Source organism: Fukomys damarensis, unplaced genomic scaffold, assembly GCF_012274545.1.
Source record: "Fukomys damarensis isolate Sample0158 unplaced genomic scaffold, DMR_v1.0_HiC HiC_scaffold_24, whole genome shotgun sequence".
In the NCBI taxonomy this organism is placed as follows: domain Eukaryota; kingdom Metazoa; phylum Chordata; class Mammalia; order Rodentia; family Bathyergidae; genus Fukomys; species Fukomys damarensis.
In genome coordinates, this window is record NW_022900936.1 from 55932477 (window position 1) to 55954384 (window position 21908).

At 36.8% G+C, this 21908-nt stretch overlaps 1 protein-coding gene across 1 annotated transcript in view; it reads left to right on the top strand.

Annotated features, from left to right (window-relative positions):
• Cd96 (CD96 molecule) overlaps positions 1-21908 on the top strand; it is a 32380-nt gene that overhangs the window by 3741 nt on the left and 6731 nt on the right. The window contains 3 exon segments of the mRNA XM_019208348.1: positions 7169-7305; positions 16457-16586; positions 16589-16657. Of these exon segments, the coding sequence (XP_019063893.1) occupies positions 7169-7305; positions 16457-16586; positions 16589-16657 (336 nt within the window).

Here is a 21908-nt window from a genome sequence, read left to right on the forward strand (position 1 = left end):
TGTTCAGTTTAATTGAGTTTATTGGTACATTTTAGGGATACAGTACAGTTACGTTCATTGTTGGGATCTTATACCTCTACATGACAGGTCTTGGTTCTCGTTTTTTCCCCTTGTCCCTACCCGCCCTTCACAAAACTTTAATTTCAACTGAGGATGGGATAGGTGGGAAACAGAAAGCCTGTGTAGAGCAACTTTTAGCTACCCATACTTTGAAGTTAGCAAGCCTGGATTTGAACATTGACCCTGTCACTTACTGTACACATCATCATTGCCAACTTATGACACAGCTCAAGCTTTTGTTTTCTTATATAACAAATGTATACAATTATCATTCCTTTTTCATGGGTACCATCATTTTGATAATCAATGAGCTCACCTGTCCCTGCCAAAAGGTAAGAGCTTAGTAAATGGTAGCTTTTATTACCAGGAATAATATCAATACGGAGTGTTCCTCAATTCTTATTAAAAACGAGCCCACCACCCTCTGCTTTTATGCTGGCCTAACTTTGAACCCATGTAGTAGCGCAAGTACAGGTTGACCTTGACTTCACACACCCTGATGTTGTACCTATGCCAGTTGGATATTGTACTGTATGTCTGAGGACTTTATCTTAACGCCAGCAAAAAAGTGACACATGGTCGGAAGCATTCTGTAGAAAACAGGCTGTGTGATGGCATGAATGAAGACAGCAATGGAAAAGAGATGATAGCCAGAAAGGGCAGAGGTGCTGCCTTTAAGGAAAGCACATTTTTAAGACAAAGGGCAACATGGGTCGGGGGTTTAGCTCAGTAGTTCCATTGTCTGCCTCACAAGTGCAAGGTCTGCGTTTGATCCCCAGTACCAAAATAAATAAATAAATAAATAATAAATAAAGGGGAACATGAAGGAGTTAAGCATGTAACTACTAAACACTATAAATGCCTGAAGAGTTAGAGCCGTATCTACATCCTCTGTAGTTGGAAAATTTTGGATCTTCGTATTGTAACTTTGCTATTGATCAGATATATCAGATGAAAAGCAATGGCCTCAGCATTGGAGAAATTGTTCTGGTATTGTGTAGTTGGATGCAAAGGAATCAAAATTTAAAGACCAAACCAGAAGAGCATTATGATTTGCATCTGGATGTCCCCCCAAAGCCTCGTGTGCTCTAAGGCGGGAGTTTGCAGAAGATGCTTAGATTAGGGGGTGTTACAGCTGGCTTACTGTTGTGAGGTGGGGCCTGTCTGGAAGAGGGGATCTCTGGGGCCGTGACCTGGAAGGGTGCAACTCCTTCCTGAGTCCTCCCTATCTCTCTGCTTTCTGGAGACTGTGATGTGAAGACCTTTACCTCCCCTATGCCTCTCTGTCGTGCTGTCCTCCCTTGGAGCCAGACAATTATGGTTTGAAGCCGCACACATCATGAGCCAAAATAAACCTCTCCTATTTATTTCACTTAAGAGTACTCAATGTACACTCATTATATATCCACTTAGCTATAAATATCTCTAGTTCCTTATTCCTTATGGCTGAGTTGTACTCCATTTTATTTAAAAAAAAAAAAAAAGAAAAGAAAAGAAAAGAAAAAAGAACAAAAACCACATCTTTACCCAGTCTCCAGTTGATGGGCAAATGGGCTGTTTCCAAGCTTTAGCTATTACAAATTGTGCCTCTGTAAACATGGGTGAGCATATATCTCTGTGGAATGATTCTTTTAATTCTTTTGGAAAGATACCCAGCACAGAGATATGCAACCTCTAGTCCCAGCTCTTTGAGGTATCTCCATATTGATTTCCACAGTGGTTGCACCAGTCTGCACTCCCACCAACAATGGAGAAGGGTTCCTTTCTCCCCACAACCACGCCAACATTTGTTATTGGTTAATTTCTTGATAGCTGCCATTCTTTGTGGGGTGAGGTGGAATCTTAGTGTTGTTTTCATCTGCATCTCTCGAATGACCAGTGATAATAGTTTCCCTGGTATGAGAAACTAAAAGTGTAAATAAGGATCAAAATGTATAAACAATAATGTGAAATAGGAAGAAAAGGTCTAAAAGGGTAGGGGAAGTAAGAGGGGTAGGGGAAAGGAAAAATATGAGAAAAGGAAAAAATGGAAAGAAAGTTTTTGTAAATAGAGAGGAGTAGGGGTGTTGAACAGAGGGCAGGGGAATGGGGAAAAATTAAGAACCAAGATACAGCCTGCAAGGACACAAGGTCCCAGTGATGAATGTAACTGAATTGTACACCTAAAATGTGCCGATAAACTTAATGAAAAAAATTTGAAAAATAAATCTCTCCTCCTTGAATTTGTTCAGCAATGAGGAAAGTGACTGTGACAAAAAGGAAAAAAAAAAGTCATCCTAAGGTGACCAACAAAAGCTACTATGGAGCTAAGCAACAGGCCCTTCATTCAGGAAGCAGCAGCCATCCAGGAGCCCTACAAAGTTCTTGCGCAATTGCACAGAATCTCCCTCCGCTTCGTTCTTTTGATCTTCTCTCACTTCCTCTCCTACTTATACCACTTCCCCCTTTGAGATAGCCGTGCTCACAAGCTCACTGGGTAAGGAAGACACGCACGAAGTGTGAGTACTTTCGAAGTACATAAACAGACGCCAACCGAAGTGATGTATGTGTAAGAGTATCCGTGCGAGGGTGTCGAAGCACCAGAAGTGGCTGGGTTAATTACCTCTTCCTGCTTCTCTTCTCGTGTCATCTGAGTCATTCTTCCTTATCTGTTCACAAAACAGTGTGTGTGTGTGTGTGTGTGTGTGTGTGTGAAAATTCTGTTTTCACATTCTCTGAGGGTTTAGCTGAGAAAGGGTTCTGTTCTCTTTTCACAGCATTTTTGTCCCTGTGTGTAGCTTGGTGAGCCAAAACTGTGGACGAGAATTGAAATACAATAAACAGTTTGCCATTTGCTTCTTTTTCATTTTCACTCGACGGCGTTTCTTCCTACAGCAGGAGCTTTTGAATTATTCAAGCCCTGGATTATGTTAATCTTCATTTCTTTCATTTTAGTGCCACGGGATCCCCGTCATGATTCAGATGGCAAAATTTTTTTGGTGAGCGTCTATGGACTGACCATCGACACAATTACCAACTCATACACAGATTCATTTCATTTAATCCCTTATGGATGGCCCTCTTCCCACTGAAGAGGGTAAAGATATTTCATTTTAGTATCAATGTTTAAAGAATAAGGTTGTTGAAAAAAAAACCATGATATGTCCTCAGAACTAAAAAAATAGTGAATCCTTAATATCATCAAATACCTCACCAGCCTCTCTTTTTTACATTTTATTTGTTTAAAATGATAGATAAATTTAATAGATTATGACTATTAGAAAAATTCCTATTGATCTAAATAAAGGTGCTCTTACATTTGTTTCTGTAAAATTGGAGGAGTTATGTTGCCCTGTTTTTCCATACTTTTCGTGTTTCTGTAATGAGATGTTACATCCATTGGGATAGATATCCCTTCCACTTTTATTTGTGGGAGCTCTCAGTGCTCAGTCTTCTGGGTGCACAATCCCAGTGCCACTCTGAGGAAAAATCGAACCACAGTAATGTCAGTGACACAAAACAAACCAGGTATCGGCATACAATACCAATTAAATTCAACAACTTTCAGAGCTATAAAGTGCTTATTTTTAGCATTTTTGCCCAGTTCTTGCCTTTTTTTCCCTATCTCTTCTTCTGCCTAACCAGAAGTCCTTCAATCCTACCTTCTTATTTTGGATACTTACATTTTATCTTTATTGTAAGTAAATAGTAATTACAAGTCCCTGTAACAACACCAACATTACACCAGTCTTTATGTAAATGCTTGTCCAGTCTGAATTGTATTCTACTGGAGAATACTCAGAAACTGTCTATGAAAACAGTATTTACCTGAATTTCTGCATGGCCCTTACACTCCTCTTTAGTCTTCATATTACAAGGATAATTGTACCAACTGTGGCTCATATTTTCTTGCCTTGCGTAGATTTATTATGCCACTCTACTATTTTCTGACACAGAATTGCTAACATAAAGCTAACAGCAATCTGAATTTTTGCATTATTGACTTTATTCCATACTTTCAATAAGAATATGCTTAATGTCCATTCTGCATCTGTTTTCTTGATTTTTCAGTATACTGTTTTAATATATTTTTATTTTAAGTAAGTTTTATTGAATTATTGTTCTTAGTATTTATTCTCTTCCATGCTTTGATTTTTCCTTCAGTGCTTCGTATTATGTTTTTGTCTTCTTTTCATATCATTTATTTTGAAGCCCTTTCATCTTTTTTATTTTACTTAAAATATTAATTATTAATGTATTAATTTAAATATGTATCTTATTCTACATTTTAATTTCTATTTTTTAATTTTCCTTTGATGGGCCGGGGGTTTAGCTCAGTGGCACCAGGCCTGCCTTGCAAGTGCAAGGTCCTGAGTCCTATCCCCAGTACCAAAAAAAAAATGTTTTCCTTTAATGCATTCTACTTGTATTTATTTGTTTTCTAGTTTTTCTTCATTTCTGGGGTGATTTTTGCAAATAATTTCCAACTCTTTTCTGAATTCTGGCACCTGTGTTTTGTTAGCCTTTTATTCCTCCAATGAGCTCATGTATCAATCTTTCCAAGATTTTGTACAGCTTATACAATTTTCTTTATTTGTTTTAGTTCATTTAAAATAAATAGGTTATAGTTTTATTTTGTACTCATGTTTTGCTAGTGTGCTTTTGTTGTAGGAATGTTATTTTGTTATCTAGCCTCATTTTTTTAAGAGTAGCTTTTTATGAGTGATTCCACTCATTTCTTATTGCTCTTGTTTAAGTGCTTTTTTTAAAATCGTTATCATGGAAGTCTGGGCCAAGCTAGCTTTCCTAGAGTCTTGTGTGTGTGTAGAGACCTCCTCTTCTGTTATTTTCAAGATAAACAGTATGCCATTAGACTTACTAAGTGCACATTCTGTGCTTCTATGCCCCACTTTTATCGAAATTGCCTCTGATTTCTGCTGTTGGATGTGTCACTTAATTTGGATTCTACTCTTAAGGGTTTCTTCTCAGTGTAGGATACAACTTGAAAAGCCTCATCCATCCCAGCAGTGAGTACCCTATTCCTTTTCCCTTTAAAACACTGTTAAATTTGGACCTAGTAATTCTCTCCTCCACTTCTATCCTGTTCTCAAACTGGTCTGCCTCACTTTCCAGTGATTGCCTAATATTCAGGGGGAAGGTTCTGTGGTTCCTGGGCTGTCAGAAGCATGGTTGACTTTTGTAAGGAAAGTTAAAACTTTAAGTTGGAAAGGCTTGGGTTAAGGCTTTCGGCTGTCTAAGGCGCATAACCACTAGTTCACCTCTTCTTTCCCTGGATACCTGGCCAGTTCCCTGGGAAAAAAACAGGGAGGACTTTGTTATAAAGACCAGATGTTCTTAACATCAAGATAAGGAATGTGATGCATTCCGCCCTTCCCGGACCCCTGGCCAGGGCCTGGTTAGGACGTGACTGCAAGCACATTCACCTTTTTTCTGCTCCAAAAGTACAGGTAGTTTTACTACCTTTGTCTAGAGAGCTATATAAACAGCCCGCGTAGCCCAGGCTGCTGCTGCTGTCTTACGCCCAGCATTGAGACCTGTAGCTGGAGGGACTGCTGAAAAGACCCATGCTGTGTTGCAAGTGACGGACCTAATTCCTCCAACATTCCGGTGTTGTTGCCAGAGAGCCTAAGGGTAATTTCCCGGATAGAGTCCCTCCTGTTGTTAGAGGACTCCCCTCTTTCTTTGTCCTCTCCATTCTTACTTTTGTTTTCTGTATGCGCATATCCTTCAATAAACTTTCCCTTTTGTACTTATTTAAGGCTGGTGGACGTTCTTTTAGCGGATCGAGCCAAATTAATTTAGGAGACCGTGCACGACAAAGGACAATAAATAAAATTTGTCCTTACAACTTTCCTCTGTTTCTTTTCACGCAGGAGTCAATACCACAATGGTCTAGCAGTTTGTGCCAACCGGTTAATGGGAATATGTTGTTATTCAGTGTTCTTGCAGATATCATCTGTGGTGTTTTAGTTTAGATTTTGTTTTATAATTGTGTCACTTGTACTGTCAACTTCTCAGCATCCAAACAAACCTCAAAAATGTAATACTTATGCATCTGGATAATGTGCTTCAAAATATGTTGAGAGCATTTCATGGACTTCACAGGTCTTAGCACCTAGATCAGGATCTGCTTAATGTAAATTTCAGTAAGACAATTAAATAACTCCAAGAATAAATTAAATAACTCCAAGAATAAATTAAATAGTAGTAATGGTATGTATGAATAATAGTAAAAATAATAGCACCATTAAATAGTAGTAATAGTGGTATGAAATATGTCAAGAAATTATGATGGTTGCATACAATTTATTCCACTTAGAAATACTGTTAAAGCTAAATTACTTTAACAGGGATAGGTTTCTCTTTTTCTAAATTATGAGGATGGAGTAATACATACCCATGGCTTCTGCATGTGCAGATTAAATAATCACTGGTAAAAAATATTAGGAAAAAAAATGAATCCATACAATCTACTGAAAGTTTTGTCATCATTCTTTAAACAATATGGTATATCAGGTATTTACATAGCATTTACATTATATTAGGCTTTATAGGTAATCCAGAAATGATTTTGTTATATGGGAGGATGTACATAGATTCTGTGAAAATATACACCATTTATACAAGGGATTTGAGAATCCACAGATTTTAATGTCTGTTTGAGAATTCTGAAACAAACATTCTATAGATACTGAGAGACAATACTTCTGATCCCAGCATTCTGGGAGGCTGAGGCAAGATGATCACAAGTTTGACCTCACTTAAAGAAATTTAGCAATCTAGTGAGACCCTGTCTCAGAATTTTTTAAATTAAGAAAAAAACAACTGGACATATAGCTCAGTGTGAAGCTCTGGGTTGAATCCGGGGTGTGTGGAGAGAGAGAGAGAGAGACAGACAGAGAGAGAGAGAGAGAGAGAGAGAGAGAGAATGATAAGCAACTCTGTGCTTCTCATAGATTGCTATTTCCATTTATATAATGAGGATGATAGTGGGGATGTGCCTCTTTACTTCAAACTCATACCCTGAAGATAGATGACTTTTCATACTAAAGCTTATTTTGTCTCTTCAATAAAAATCGCTCTCAAAAATCTATGTATTTTCCCATAGTTTTTGTTATGGTTACACAGGATGAATGGAGAAACAACCATACAATACAAATAAAGGTAAATTGGACTTTGGAAATGCCAAGCTTTCAAAATATCTCCTCAGAAATTTTGTCTGAGTTCACTTTTGCATGGTTTGTGGTAAGCGTTGCCCTTTTCAATGAATAACTGCAATGATCTTTAAATATTAATGAGATAAAACGAATAACAAGTGATAATAGAGAAACAGGAAGAGGCAGGCATTATCTTGGTGGCTGGCGGGGGTGGCTGGGGAAAGAAAAGGACACAAAGATTTCTTCTAAGTAGGGAAGACTCCAGTTTATGAATGCAGTAGATTAATTACAGAAATTAGCTCCTAAAGGTTAATTTCTACTTCAAACCATCTACTAAACCATGATTAGAGAGAGAATAGACGTAATGGTATGCTGGAGAGGGACCACACCCAGCAGAAGCCCCTACTCACAAATATGAAAAACTAAGTAAAGATATAGCCCCTTTTCCAATGCCCTATATTACAACAGTCTGAGGAAAATACAGGGCTGCTTCAGGTCAGGAAACACAAAACCTAATGTGTATAAAATATAAGTAGAACGTGTACATGAGAGAAGTAGGCTTTGCATAAAGAAATAGTCACTGCTCAGCTCTTTGAACACCACAGGGGAAGGCAGGACCACAGCTGTCTGCTTTCTGACTCAAAAATTGTAGGAAGCCATAAATCTGTGTTTTTCATGAGAAATTTTCTAATTTAAAAGACACTTTGTAGAACAAAATTAAAATACTGACCTATTATCTTGATAGAACAATATACTAGGACATACTAAAATCTAGTATTTTTTAAATTATCAATTAAAACTTTTCAGAATAGTCATAGTCATGTTAGTTAAGTTGCTTATCATGCCCTGTGTGATGACTAAATTTCTTCAGTTTTTCTCTGCTTAAATATTGCAAAATTCACTTATCTAGCTGCATAATTTGATTTGCCGTGCCCCTTAATAGCAATGTATTATTTGCATATTTTGTCTACCTTTATTATTTTATGATTAGTCTGCAGTATTATTATGCCATGCTGTGTCATCTAAATTTAATTTTAAAAACTAAATTTATAATGATTTCTACAGCTTTGACATGGAAATTAACAGTGTTATCATATAACAGATAAATAAAATCAACAATTATAATAAATATGAAAGAATTGTGTCATTTTAACTTTAAGCCAATGAAATGGAAGCTGACTAATAACCAGCATGTACAATAAGCTTCTAAAGCTATTAAATCAAATGATAACAAGAGAATAACACATTACAAATATACCATAAAGACGATTTGAAGAATCACATAACACTATGGATGATGCTGACCATGGTTAGGTTCATTTTTTAGATTGTCATCAAGATAAAAACGCAAGATTTAAAAATTCTTACAAAACTCATAGATTCCTGTGATTGTAACAGCTGACAGAGTTTGGAAAATATTGTGATTCATATGATTGATTCTTCACCTTACAAGTTACTTAGGTTTTGTGGACTGTCTTGGAAACTTAGTCCTTACACATAAAAAGGATTCTCTCTGAGCACCTACCAAATCCAAAATAACAGATTCACACAAAGACATTTTTCACTGTCCAGATATTTTTGGATAGTCAGTAATATGAAAATACAAATATATTATAAAATGACTTTCCACACTGTTCTAAAATCTATCATTTTTTTTATTATCTGTGACAAAATGTTTTCCACTTGAAAGGATTTGGCTTTCAAAATGTAAGTGTTCCTGGAAATTATGTTTATCAATATAAATCAATTGCTTTTAATAAACATGACATACTGCTGTTGTTAGAAAAGAGTTAAAAGTGGCAGTGATACTGTGAGGGCTGAAAATTTGCTATGCTAAACAAGGCAGCAGTGAAAATGTTCTGTTCATTCCTTGCTTACATTACTAATATTTCCACCAGCAGGACAACAATTTCTATCTTAATTATCACAACTTGCTATCAGTGGGATTTGTTTAGTGGAGTTTAACTGCAGAGATTTTTGCTGGCCATTTCTTGACTATCTCATGAGTATGTGATCGATTTCTCTAAGCAGATGGGAAGTCTCCAGTCAGCCTGCTTCTTCTACATGACTCTGAGCTTTTCTAGGGTTAAATGCTACATCTCTCACTTCCAAAATCCCTAGCATCTAGAACAGGCCTAGAACATAGGAAGTCAATAAATACTTAATAGCTAATTTAATGGAATGATTTCTATCATTCCTCTTTATTCACAATCCTATTTGTTGTCCTCATATTAAATTGATGGTCACTAAATGTATGATGTTGATTGGTCAATGGCTGGGATTTCATTTGGTATAAAAGACTAGATATTTGATAAAGTATCTTTTATCTAGTGGTTTCCTTAAAAAAAAAAAAAAGCTGGGGGCTAGGGATATAGCTCAGCGATGCTGCCACCTGCCTTGCCTTGCAAATGCAAGTTCTCCCTAGTACCAAAAAAAAAACTAAGAAGATTATAAAAATATATTTTTGAATACTGCCTGGGCATTCAGAATAAATGAAGACTGGAGAGAGTGCACATAAAGTCACACAGTGAGAGAGTCCTGAGCAGCTACTAGGACCTCAGACTCAGCAGTCACTTTCAAGATTGCATCATGATGTAGACGACTTGAGAAATGTTTTGAAAGAAACATTTCTTCAAAAGTAATATCGCGCTGGCAAATGTGTTGATTAAATTCCTATTGTGCATTTCTCTTTTCAAAAATCAAAATCAGTTTGGTGGTCTGATTTACGTCCCTGTCCCTGCTGTTGATGGCCGTGTGATTTAGCGTCTGATATGAAAACACCTAACGTCTTCCTGTTATCACTGTTCCATGCAGTGACGTATGGCAGAGGGCTTCACTATTCCCTCTAATCCCTTCATTTAGATCTTCTTTCGTGTCTTGCTAAACTAACAATGATAACTGTCATTCCTACACACATGAAATAATGGGGCTTTGGGTAAAAGATGATGAAAAGATGCTCTGGAGGACAAAAACCTGCTGCACTAGACTTAGAAACTGGAAACCGCAAACACTTCCTGCCCGAAGTGCTTTGTTAAATTATAGAAACAATTTTATAAACTAAAATTATCTAGGTCGCTCAGAAACAAAAATCATGTCCTCCTGTGAGTGGAAATCTAACTTAGTTATGACTCTCATGGGAAAAGGTAATCTTGGGATTTTTCTATATCATTAAGAGGTCTCTTTGCTGCTTATACCTGACCCCATGCTTAGACTATCTTAGATGAAACAGAGCTTTTGTTGGGGAAGCTACATTTCAAGACTGTGACTACATTGAAACAGGCAGCAGGCACAAATACACAGTGTATGTAATTTTGTCCCGTCCCCAGATACTTCAGTTAACCAAGTACACACAAAAGGTCAACATTTCAATGAAAACTGAGGACCAAGGTGAATAGTCGAGGGACACATAAGAAATCATAGATGTATTCTCAGGTGAGATGCCATTAGTAGATTAAGAACAAGTGATATCTGTCTTATTTTATGTCCTGGAATACAAGCATAAAGTCAGCTGAACAATCCTTCAGCCTTATTCTGGGAACTTCCAAACTCACTCTGACATTTCATTTTCATTCCATATTATTATTTTGATTTCCCATAGTATAAATGTTAATTCAATCCAATAAAGATGGTAAATCTGTTTTGAGAGTGAGGTCCTGCAGGGATATATTGGACATATTTTTTATCTCAACATATACTTTTAAAGAAGTGCAAAAAAAAATAGTAGTATAGGAGGAAAATAGTTTATTTCTGACTAGATGGGTCTGGGAAAGCTTCTTAGCAAAGGTTATTTTTGAACTAGTAAATTAAAGAAGAGTTGGTTGACGGATCACAGACATAAACTGAATCCAGACTTCAGGAGTCAAAGTACAAGTTGGTAGTACACATGGAAGATTCTAAGGAAATATTTGTTCCTGAAATTAGTAGATAAAAAATGAGTTACAGGCCCGGGATTTAGTTCAGTTGTGTCACCACCTGCCTGGCAAGCACAAGGTCCAGAGTTTTATCTCCTGTCCAAAAAAAAAAGAAAGCATTTGAGTGTTTCATTTAAGAAAAAGAGAAGATACACAGTTTAATACCTTTCAACCAGAAAGACAAGAAATTTAAACAGTTTAATTTTAATAATAAAAGCACATAGCTGATTTATCTATATTTTAAATTCTTACAGATTTTCTATCTGCAAATATATCTTTTTATTATGCTTTTTAAAATTTTTTGCACCATATTATAATTAAATGAAAAGCAAAATAAGATGCAAACAATGTTTTCTCATACATATGAAAAGCATTTCTATTTAGAAAACAAAACTACAATGTCTCACCTAATGGCAGTGTAAACAATAATGATAGAGAAATGTTGCTCTGGTTGCTCTAGATCAATGGATGCAGAGCATTTAAACATGCAGTCTGCTCGACAGCACCCACTGGGTGGAGAACATAAAGGAAGTGTGAGATAGGAAGCAGTTTGGAGATGAAGAATTAGCAGTCAGTGCAGTTAACAGTATTTATAGGACCAGCTCTGAATACCAGTACTTGTCACCTACTGTGATCAACCGAGCTGGCTCTGATGTCCAGCTGGCTCCTGGCTCCAAGGAACTCAGGCTGGCCCAGAGAGGGGATAATATCATTAGGTCAGGTAGTACTAATATCCCTCTTCTGGACTGAAAATTCCAATCCTACTAAAAAATAGAAAAACCTCAATGAATTAGTTTAGGATTTGATATAAGGAGAAGTTTGCCATGACTCGATGTGACTCCATTCAGCCCTCATCATAATTATTTTACCATTATCTATGTATATAATTTAATTATGCATTTATTTCTCTTCTTTTGGCTGATTTTTGTATTTAATCTTGTTGAATCTGTTCATATCTTCAAATAGACTATATGCTGAAAAGACAAAGGGAGGTCCTACCATGTTTGTGAAGCTGTATATGGCAGCCATTACAAGCTGGACCTTTGGAGGGAAAGTGTTATCTTCAAGTCCTGGCTCACTATTTTACTACCTGTGCAACCTCAGGGCTGAGATGAGGGTGAGGGTATGGGCTGTGAACCCTGAGAGGAAAATTTAAGGAGGCACCAAAAAAATCAGTAATGAAAATAAATGTCAATATAATATTTTAATCAAAGTTTAGGGAATAAATCATGGTGAACAAAATAACAAAATTTTATAAAAACCAGGCTGTTGCTTGAGTTCTGGCTGTATTTAAATTGCTCACAGAATTGTATTTTCCAACCAGCCTGTGGTTCCTGTGTCTTTATGGCCATGTCCCCCTCAACAGCAGAGCGCAAAAATTGACAATGGCAGGACTACACATTGAGCAATGTATGGCATTTTTACTGTCTTGGTCCGTTTTCTGCTTCTGTAACAGAACCCCTAAGACTAAGGTACAACAAGAATTTGTGCTCTCTAAATTCTGATGGCTGAGATGTCCACAACCAAGGTGCCACAGGGCAGGAACTGGTCTTTCTGCTCCCATGCTAGCTGCATCTTCCTGAAAGGGAAAAACACTGTCTTCACACAGCAGAAGTGTGGAAGGGAGAGAACCTATTTCCACAGCCCCTCTCCCATTTGGGTGCAGGGCTGTAGCTTGAACCTACAGCATTAAGCTTGCTAAGCAAACACTCTAACACTGAGTCCGCCCCTAAATCGTTTCCCCTTAACATTATTGTGTTTGGAATTAAATTTCTTTTTCTCCATTTTTTATTTTGTATTACCACAGATTTGCATGACATAATGGTTACATTTTAACCTGATTTTTGGAAGGGAGAAAAGCATTAAAATATACCAATGACTAAAACGTTTCTCAGTTTTAACTAGTCAGATAGTGAATACTAATGAAATATAGCAGATTGATCACAGTTGTAGCGGGAGGCATTAAACTCATATAACTGACCATGTGCTAAATGTCAGGACTAGAATAGGTACATCTTATATGTCAGCGACTTAAATAAATAAATATATACGTGTATCCCATTAAAATGTAAGGACGCATCAAGTTGTAAGCTCATAAGCTTTTAGAAATATTTATTAATATTTGATTAAGAACACAATTTTTTCTTTGAAGAACAAGAAAAGACAAGAAAAAGAGGTAGAATTAAAGGCTTTGCCTACAGACCCCTATCATTCTGTTTTCTGCAGACCAGGCTACCTAAGATCATTATTACATATCAGGTAGGACTTGAGTGCCTCTCATGTATTGTATGTCTATCTGTGATGCCTAATGTCAAAAGCGGGTCAATATATTACAAGAATACCCCTTTCAACCAGCAATTTGCCCACACCCCAGAAATCTGTTGCCTACACAAAGGATTCTGGCTTTCTGGACTTCATTTTATATTTCTTATTCCAGATTTTCTAACTGGTTTTTCATTCATTTTATTTTTATGCTTTGGCTTTTATCTACATGCTATCTCTGATTCTTATTCATCCACGGCTCTGAGCATTCCTGCTTTGAAATGTTGTAATTTAAATACCTTTTTACACCATGTTAACTTTAAGCAAGTTAATAACCTCAATTTATTCCAAATTATTGTGGGAAGTATAAATAAGATTTGAAATAACTTTGCATAGTACCGTAAAGATATTGGATGCTGAATAACCTCAGGCTATGGCTAATAAGAATATACAAGTTTAGGGATCAGAGAATCATAGTATTCTCTCTCCCTTTCTCAGCTCTAGGCATTCCCAAGTCTAGACTTTGCCTGGGCTAGCGATATCTATCTCTTCTCTTGCTTGCTCAGTGAAAGTAGACACTCACATGCAAATACCTTTTATAAAATATGGGACTATAGATTTCTAAGGACTCTAGAATCTCTCAGGAATTCCTTATATAACAGGTTACAGAAAATTTTGCAAGTGAATAGCACCTTTCACAATGAAGAAACAAACCCCTTCCAGGAAAAAAAAAAATGAGCAAAAACAAAACTTGTATATAGCTTGGTTTTTCTTTATTCATTTCTTTATGGTATCTTTTTTCCATCAAATAAACTACTGGAGCCAGTCACACCCTGTTATATAATAAAGCCAAAAGCAATTGTTCCTAGCAATCTCTAATATGTGGCTGCCTTTCTTCCCACAACAAAACAACAGATAGAAATTCCCAAATGGCAAGCCACATACTGAAGAACCAACCACGAACATTTTTGTCTTACAAGGTATTGTATGTATGAGCCAGAGGCGGTCCGATGACTCTTGTGCTAAAGGACCTGCAGGGGGAGCCTGCTCCCTTAACTATTGGCCTCCAGATCAGGCCAGGGAAATGCCTTCCATTTCCTTCAGGCAGCAGCCACAATCATTAGAGCTCCATGGGAACCCAGGCTCTGGAATACACTTTTGCTTTTGATGGTCCAGTCTTCTTCATTAGGAAAAATAGTACATGGGTTCATAATGCTGAGTGAAATAAATAAGACACTAAATGTTATGTATCACATGGTTTATTTCACATGAGAAACCCAAAATATAAATTATTTAAAGAGCAAACTAAAAGAAAAATGATAGTAAACAAGCAGATAGACTGTGGAGATGCAAAATGATTCTGGAGGTATAAGGAGATGGGAGAGACAGAAGGGGAAGTAAAAAAGGATTAAGATGAAGTACATACATATGCCAGTGCTCAATGATGAATATACTCACTATGTATGGGAAACAAATAAAAATTTTTTAAAAATAAAAGTGACACAGTCTTGCAGTGTTGTAAAAAGGTACCTACATCACTTCAGGGCTAAGATTTTAGCAGGCTGTGATTCTTTGCAGGCAACACTATGCTATTATCACATGTAAGGCTGATAAAAATCCTAGCCAGATTCATCTGTAGAGTTGTGCCTTACATGAGAGTTCCCCCTAAGTAAATTCTAAAATTATCTGTATAATTAAACTCCTAAATATGTCCATGATTGAATCACTCACTCACCTGACTTCCATTTTTTTCTACCCTGAATTTATCTAAATTTAAATTTGGGATTCTGAGCCATAGATATTTGCTTTCATTATTTTGTAACTTTTAGCCCTTCAGATGCATTTCTGCTCACCCTTCTATACTTTAGCTCTTTCCATTTTCCCCTGTGCACAATGTCTGTGATTTACTTAGGCCAGTGATTCTTAGCCCTGGATCACCTGAGAGCCTTTAAAAAATATTCCGGTCCAGGCCTAATCCAGAGGAATGGATGTAGAGTTTGTAGAGAAGGACCTTGTGCATCAGAAGTTTCAGAGTAATATGAGGGAAAAAAATGGAAACAATGTCTTTGAAAATAGGGAGGGCAGGGAAAGAGAGGAAAAATAAGAACCAAGATATATCATGGAAAGGTGCAAATTCCCAATGATGAATATCATCCTATTGTATACCTAAAATGTACCAATGAACTTAATGAATAAAAAAAGTTGCAGAGCAGCTTGACAGAATATTGAGTTATCACGACCGGGAGAGGACTTGGCACTTCTTCTACCTTTCTTCTCCTCCAGAATTCTCTCTTCAATGGGAAGTTGGTCAGCACACTGACTGATAGTGACCACAGAGGGCTTGCCCATGGAAACACTGTGCAAGGTGAGAATAATGAGTGTTTTTCTTCACAGATCCAAGGGAAGATAATGAGTACAGAAGCCAAGTACGCCAAATAAACTGATCTCCAAATTTCAGATTAACATTTGAAGTTACTGGTAGTGCACACATAAGGATATACAGATATAAGGGCGAGGACCATGATTAGGATGAGGTGACTAGGATAGAATTCAACAAGGCTTACACAAGACCTTGTTTGCCTCTTTACCTTGTCGTAGTCCTGACTCTGAGAAAGGCTAAAATTCCTTTTCTAAAGAAATTCTGGCCAGAAACAGTGGCTACAGTTTTCTGATTCCTGTAAAGTTTTAATTAGCAAAATGTACAGTTTCCTCACTACATATCAACATTAAAAACTCAGAGCTTTCTAATGATGTATCATTAGCTCCCCCTTCCAGGCCCACAAAACCCACCCCAAATATGCAGCTTCTGGAAGGTTAACAAGGGGAAGGTCAAGTCAGAAAAGCAGCAAGCTTCTATTCATATTTGGAGTGGGTGACAATAGTTTTTAGTTGAAAGTCAAATATGATGATACTTTCTCTAGTAGCATACGAAATACCTCTTCATTTTAATTCATCATTTTTCTTCTCTCTTTTACAAGAATAAATTAATTAATGTTCATGTAACACCTACTTCAGAGCTGGCCTGCCTGAATATCTGATAGCTCGCCATTTTTCTTTCCTCACAAGGAGATCAATGGTACTCAGGAAACTATTATCTCCCATGGTCATCACATCGGCAATTCCACATCATTTAAAGACAGACTCAAGCTAGGTCCAGTCTATAGACTTCATCTCTATCCAGACCAAATCCACGATAATGGTTCTCTCACCATGTTAGAGTCAAGCCTGGTAAAACCTCGAAGAGCTCCACCACTATGAAGGTCTTTAGTAAGGGATTTTGCTCTACGATGCCTACCCTCCACCTGCAAATATCTCATGCCTTGTTGTCCCCTAAAAATAAAGCTCCTCCAGCCACACCTGAGTAACTGTGCTGATCCTTATCATTCTTATTGGAAGTGAGGCAAGGATGAAAGGCTAAAAAATAATTATTTTGAGAGGGTGAAGGGAGGGCAGGGGTATGGGGAAAAAATGAGAACCAAGACCTGTCATGCAAAGGTACGAAATCCCAATAATGAATGTAACTGTACTGTATACCTACAATGTACCAATAAATTCAATGAGAAAAAAATAATTATTATTTTTGTTCATAGAGAAAATCATACAGGAAGCCATATATGAGTCAGTTTCATGTAGGAGCCATATATGAGTCAGATTTCAATCTTAATTTTCCCTAAGGATACTGAAACTTGATTTAATTATAACAATCAAAATCTAATTGTTCATTTGGCTAATTGCCCTAGTTGCTTTCTGGAGCAAGGTGAAATGAGGCCACCAGGATGGCAAAGAAAGTGATAAACAGAGCCCAGAGAAACTCTGCAGGAGTCGCCCCACACAATTCTGCCAGAAACATCTGGATGAGAGACTGACCCAGCCATCCCAGCCCTCCCAGCCAAGAGCCTGCAGGGATGGCCCTGGCACTCTGTGTCCTCAAGAGAGCTGAGCTGAGCTATAACTTCGCTCACAATGCAGAGACTCAGCAGGGCGCAATTTTAAGATGAAAATGTGCACATTCTATTTTGCCCCAGGGTGCAAGGAAATATAATAAATGGAAGCCTCTGGCTTCTGATACTTTATCATTTTTGTGACCAAGACTTGTATTTTATAAAAAACTATTTTAAAGGAAGGCAAAGAGAAAAACAGTGATGTAGATAAGCAATTAATTATTCTAGAAAATTAGGTAAACAAAGAGAGCATAAGGGCACAAGGGTACAGGCTGCTAAATTGTTCCTCAGCTCTCAGAATGATGGAGGAAGTAAAAATTGTTTTTATTTTGAACAGTTCTCTATTGAAGATCACAAGATACAGTATTTTGAAAAAAAGAAAACAATTTGCAAGGATGGAATTAGCTACAACCAACTAGTTTTGATCTGAAGTCTCCTACTTACAGCGGTCCCACCCGATTCTCCCTCACAGACCTGAGCATGACTGCCTTAAACAGGAGCTGACCTCCTCCGGCCTGACTATTGGCAAACCGAGGAAGGCAGCTATCCAAGATGCAGGAAAAAGTATCAATTTTAAATTAGGCAAGTTGTGCCTCCACTTACCAAAGACTCTTTCTATGATAGCATGATCTAATTAGCTCGTTAATATTTAGGCCATGCATTGCATAGCTTTTTTTAGTTAAAAAAATTATATTAGTACACTTTCAATAAACACAAGGATCTATTTTTTTTCTTTTAAATTAAATTTATTGGTACCTTCTAGGTAGACAGTGCAGTTACATTCATTACTGGGATCTTGTACCTTTACATGCCAGGTCTTGGTTCTCATTTTTTCCCCTTGTCCCCACCCTCTCTTCATCCCCTCCCCTCCCATCCCCACCTTCAAATACTTTAATTCATTTTTACATTTTCTCATATTTTTTCCTTTTCCCTTATTCCCCTTTCCCTATCCTTCTCACTGTCCCTACACCTTTGGTCCTTTTCTTCCTATTTCACATTGCTAATTGCCCCATTAGAATTTTGAGTACTATTTTAATTTTTCACACCAGAGAAACTATTCGGTATTTGTATATGTGTGACTTATTTATTTCACTTAGGAGTATATCCTCAAAATGTACCCATTTACCTATGAATGCATCTACTTTCTCATTCTTTATGGCTGAGTAGTATTCCATTTTATAGAAAAACCACATCTTCTTTATCCAGTTTCCAACAGATGGGCAGATTGGCTCTTTCCAAGTTTTAGCTATTACAAACTGTGCCACTATAAACATGGGTGTGCATATATCACTGTGGTATGATTCTTTTAATTCTTTTGGAAAGATACCCAACAGAGGGATGGCTGGATCAAATGGAACCTCTAATCCTGGTTTTTTGAGGTATCTCCATATTGACTTCCATAGTGGTTGCACCAGTCTGCACTCCCACCAACAATTGAGAAGTGTTCTTTCTCCCCACAACCCCACCAACATTTGTTGTTGTGTGATTTCTTGATAGAAGCCATTCTTTGTTGGGTGAGGTGAAACCTCAGTGTTGTTTTCATCTGTATCTCTCGAATGGCTAGTGATGTGGAGCATTTTTTCATATATTTACTTGCTGCTTTTATTTCTTTGTTTGAGAAATGTCTGCTCATTTCAGATGCCCACTTTAGAATTGGGTCTTTGTATTTTGGGGGGGCTGGTTGTTTTGAGTTCTTTATATATTTTAGATAATAGTCCTTTATCTGAGGAGCAGTTGGTAAAAAGTTTTCCCCACATTGTAGGTTGTCTCTTAGTTCTGTTGATGGTTTCTTTTGCAGTGCAGTAGTTTTAATAAGATGAGATCCAGGTTGTTGATTCTTTTTGCTAGTTCCTGTGATACTGAGGATTTGTTAATAAAGTCTTTTCCTATGCCAGTGTCTTCCAGAGCTCTGTCTAACTTAACTTCCAGAAAGTTTAGTGTTTCTGTTTTAATATTTAGATCTTTAATCCACTTGGATTTTAATTTAGTGCATGGTGAAAGATAAGAGTCTAGTTTTAATCTTTGGCAGGTTGAGATCCAGTTTTTCTAACACCATTTTTTAAAGAGGCTATCTTTCCTCCAGTGGGGATGGTCAGTTCCTTTGTCAAAGATGAGGTAGCTGAGTATATCTGGAGTTATTTTTGTGACTTCCATTCTGTTCCACTGATCTTCAGGTCTGTTTCTTTACCAGTACTATGCTGTTTTTAATCACAGTGGCTTTGTAGTATAGTTTCAAATTGGGAATTTTTATACCCACTGCCATGTGTGTGTTGCCTAGGATGGCTTTTGCTATTCTAGGTCTCTTGTGGTTCCAAACGAATTTTTGGATTCTTCTTTCTAGTTCTGTGAAGTATAGTGTTGGGATTTCAATTGGCATTGCATTTAATCTGTATGGTAGTTTTGGTAGTATGGCCATTTTCACTATGTTGATTCTTCCTACCCAGGAGCAGGGAACATCTTTCCATTTTCTTATATCCTCCTCAATCTCTTTTTTCAGAGTGCAGTAGTTTTCAGTGTAGAGGTCTTTTGCTTCTTTTCTTAGGTTGGTTCCCAGATACTTCATTTTTCTGGGTACTATTGTGAAAGGAATTGTTTCCCTAATTTCTTTCTCAGTGAGTCTGTTTGTATACAAGAAGGCTGTTGATTTTTGGGTGTTGACCTTGTATCGAGCTAGTCTGCTAAAAGTCTCTATTAAGTTTAGAAGACTTTTGGTGGAGTTTTTTGGTTCTTCAATGTAGAGTATCAAATCATCAGAAAATAATGACAGTTTAACTTCTTCCTTTCCTATCTTTATTGCTTTAATTTCTTTCTCTTGTCTAATTGCTACGGCTTACATTTCCAGAACTATATCGAAGAGGAGTGGTGATAGTGGGCATCCTTGTCTTGTTCCTGATTTTAACATGAAGGTTTTCAGTGTTTGGCCATTTAATATGATGTTGGCTGTTGGTTTTTCATAGATAGCCTTTATTAAGTTGAGACATAGACCATCTATTCCAATATTTTGCAGAGTTTTTATCATGAATGGGTGTTGAATTTTGTCAAACACTTTTTCTGCATTTATTGAGAGGATCACATGGTTCTTGTCCTTGACTTTGTTAATATAGTGTATTATATTTATTGATTTACATATGTTGAACCATCCTTGCATCCCTGGAATAAATCCGACTTGGTCAGGATGTATGATCTTCTTGATGATCCTCTGTATTCTGTTTGCTAGTATCTTATTGAGGATTTTTGCATCTATATTCATTAAGGAGATTGGCCTGTAGTTCTCTTTTTTAGTTGCATCTTTCCCAGGTTTGGGAATCAAAGTGATATTTGCTTCCAGGAATGAATTTGGAAGTATTGCTTCTCTTTCAATTTCATTGAAAAGTCTGAAATGGCAGTAGATCTTCTCTAAATGTCTTATAAAATTCAGCAGTGAATTCATCAGGACCTGGGCTTTTCTTTGTTGGTAAGTTTTTAATTACATTTTCAATTTCACTGATTGTGATTGGAGTGTTTAAAATGTTTTTATCTCTTCATTCAACTTTGGTAATTCATAAGTATCCAGAAATCTGTCCATTTCTTCTGTGTTTTCCATTTTATTAAAGTACAGATTCTCATAGTAGGTATTAATGATCCTCTGGATTTCTGTGGGATCTGTTGTGACTTCTCCTTTTTCATTCCTGATTGCATGAATCTGAGCCTTTTCTTTCCTTCTTTGGATAGGTTTGCTAAGGGTTTATCAATTTTATTTATTCTTTCAAAAAATAAACTCTTCAATTTATTTATTTTTTGTATCATTTTCTTAGTTTCCATTGCACTGATTTCTGCTCTAATCTTTATAATTTCCTCTCTTGTTCAAGCTTTGGGTTTTTCTTGCTCTTGTTTTCTTAGGAGTCTAAGAGTTATTGTTAGGTTGTTTATTTGAGCTTGCTCTGTTTTCCCAATGTGGGCATTCAGTGCTATGAATTTTCCACATAGAACTGCTTTCATTGTGTCCCATAGATTCCTGTATGTTGTACTGGCATTTTCATTTACTTGTAAAAACTGTCTGATTTCTTCTTTAATTTCCTCTATGATCCATTGATTGTTCAGGAGAGTGTTGTTCAATTTCCGTGTGTTCGTGAAGTTCCTATGGTTTCTTATGCTATTGATCTCCAGCTTTATTGTACTGTGATATGATAATATACAGGGAATAACTTCAATTCTTTGCATTTTTTCAAACCTGTTTTGTGATCTAGTATGTGATCTATCTTGGAGAATGACCCATGTGCAGCTGAAAAGAATGCATATTCTGATTTTGTGGGGTGGAACACTCTACAGACATCTAATAAGTCCCTATGTTCAAAAGCTTGGTTCAGTTCTAGTATTTCATTGTTAATTTTTTGTCTAGATGATCTGTCTATTTCTGATAGTCGGGTATTCAGATCCCCCACTACAACTGTATTAGTGGTTATTTGGTTTTTCATTTTACTTAATATTTGTTTTATATAGTTGGGGGCTTTTATATTTGGTGCATATATGTTTATGATTGTCATTTCTTCCTCTTGAATTGTTCCCTTTACAAGGATGTTGTGGCCTTCTTTGTCTCT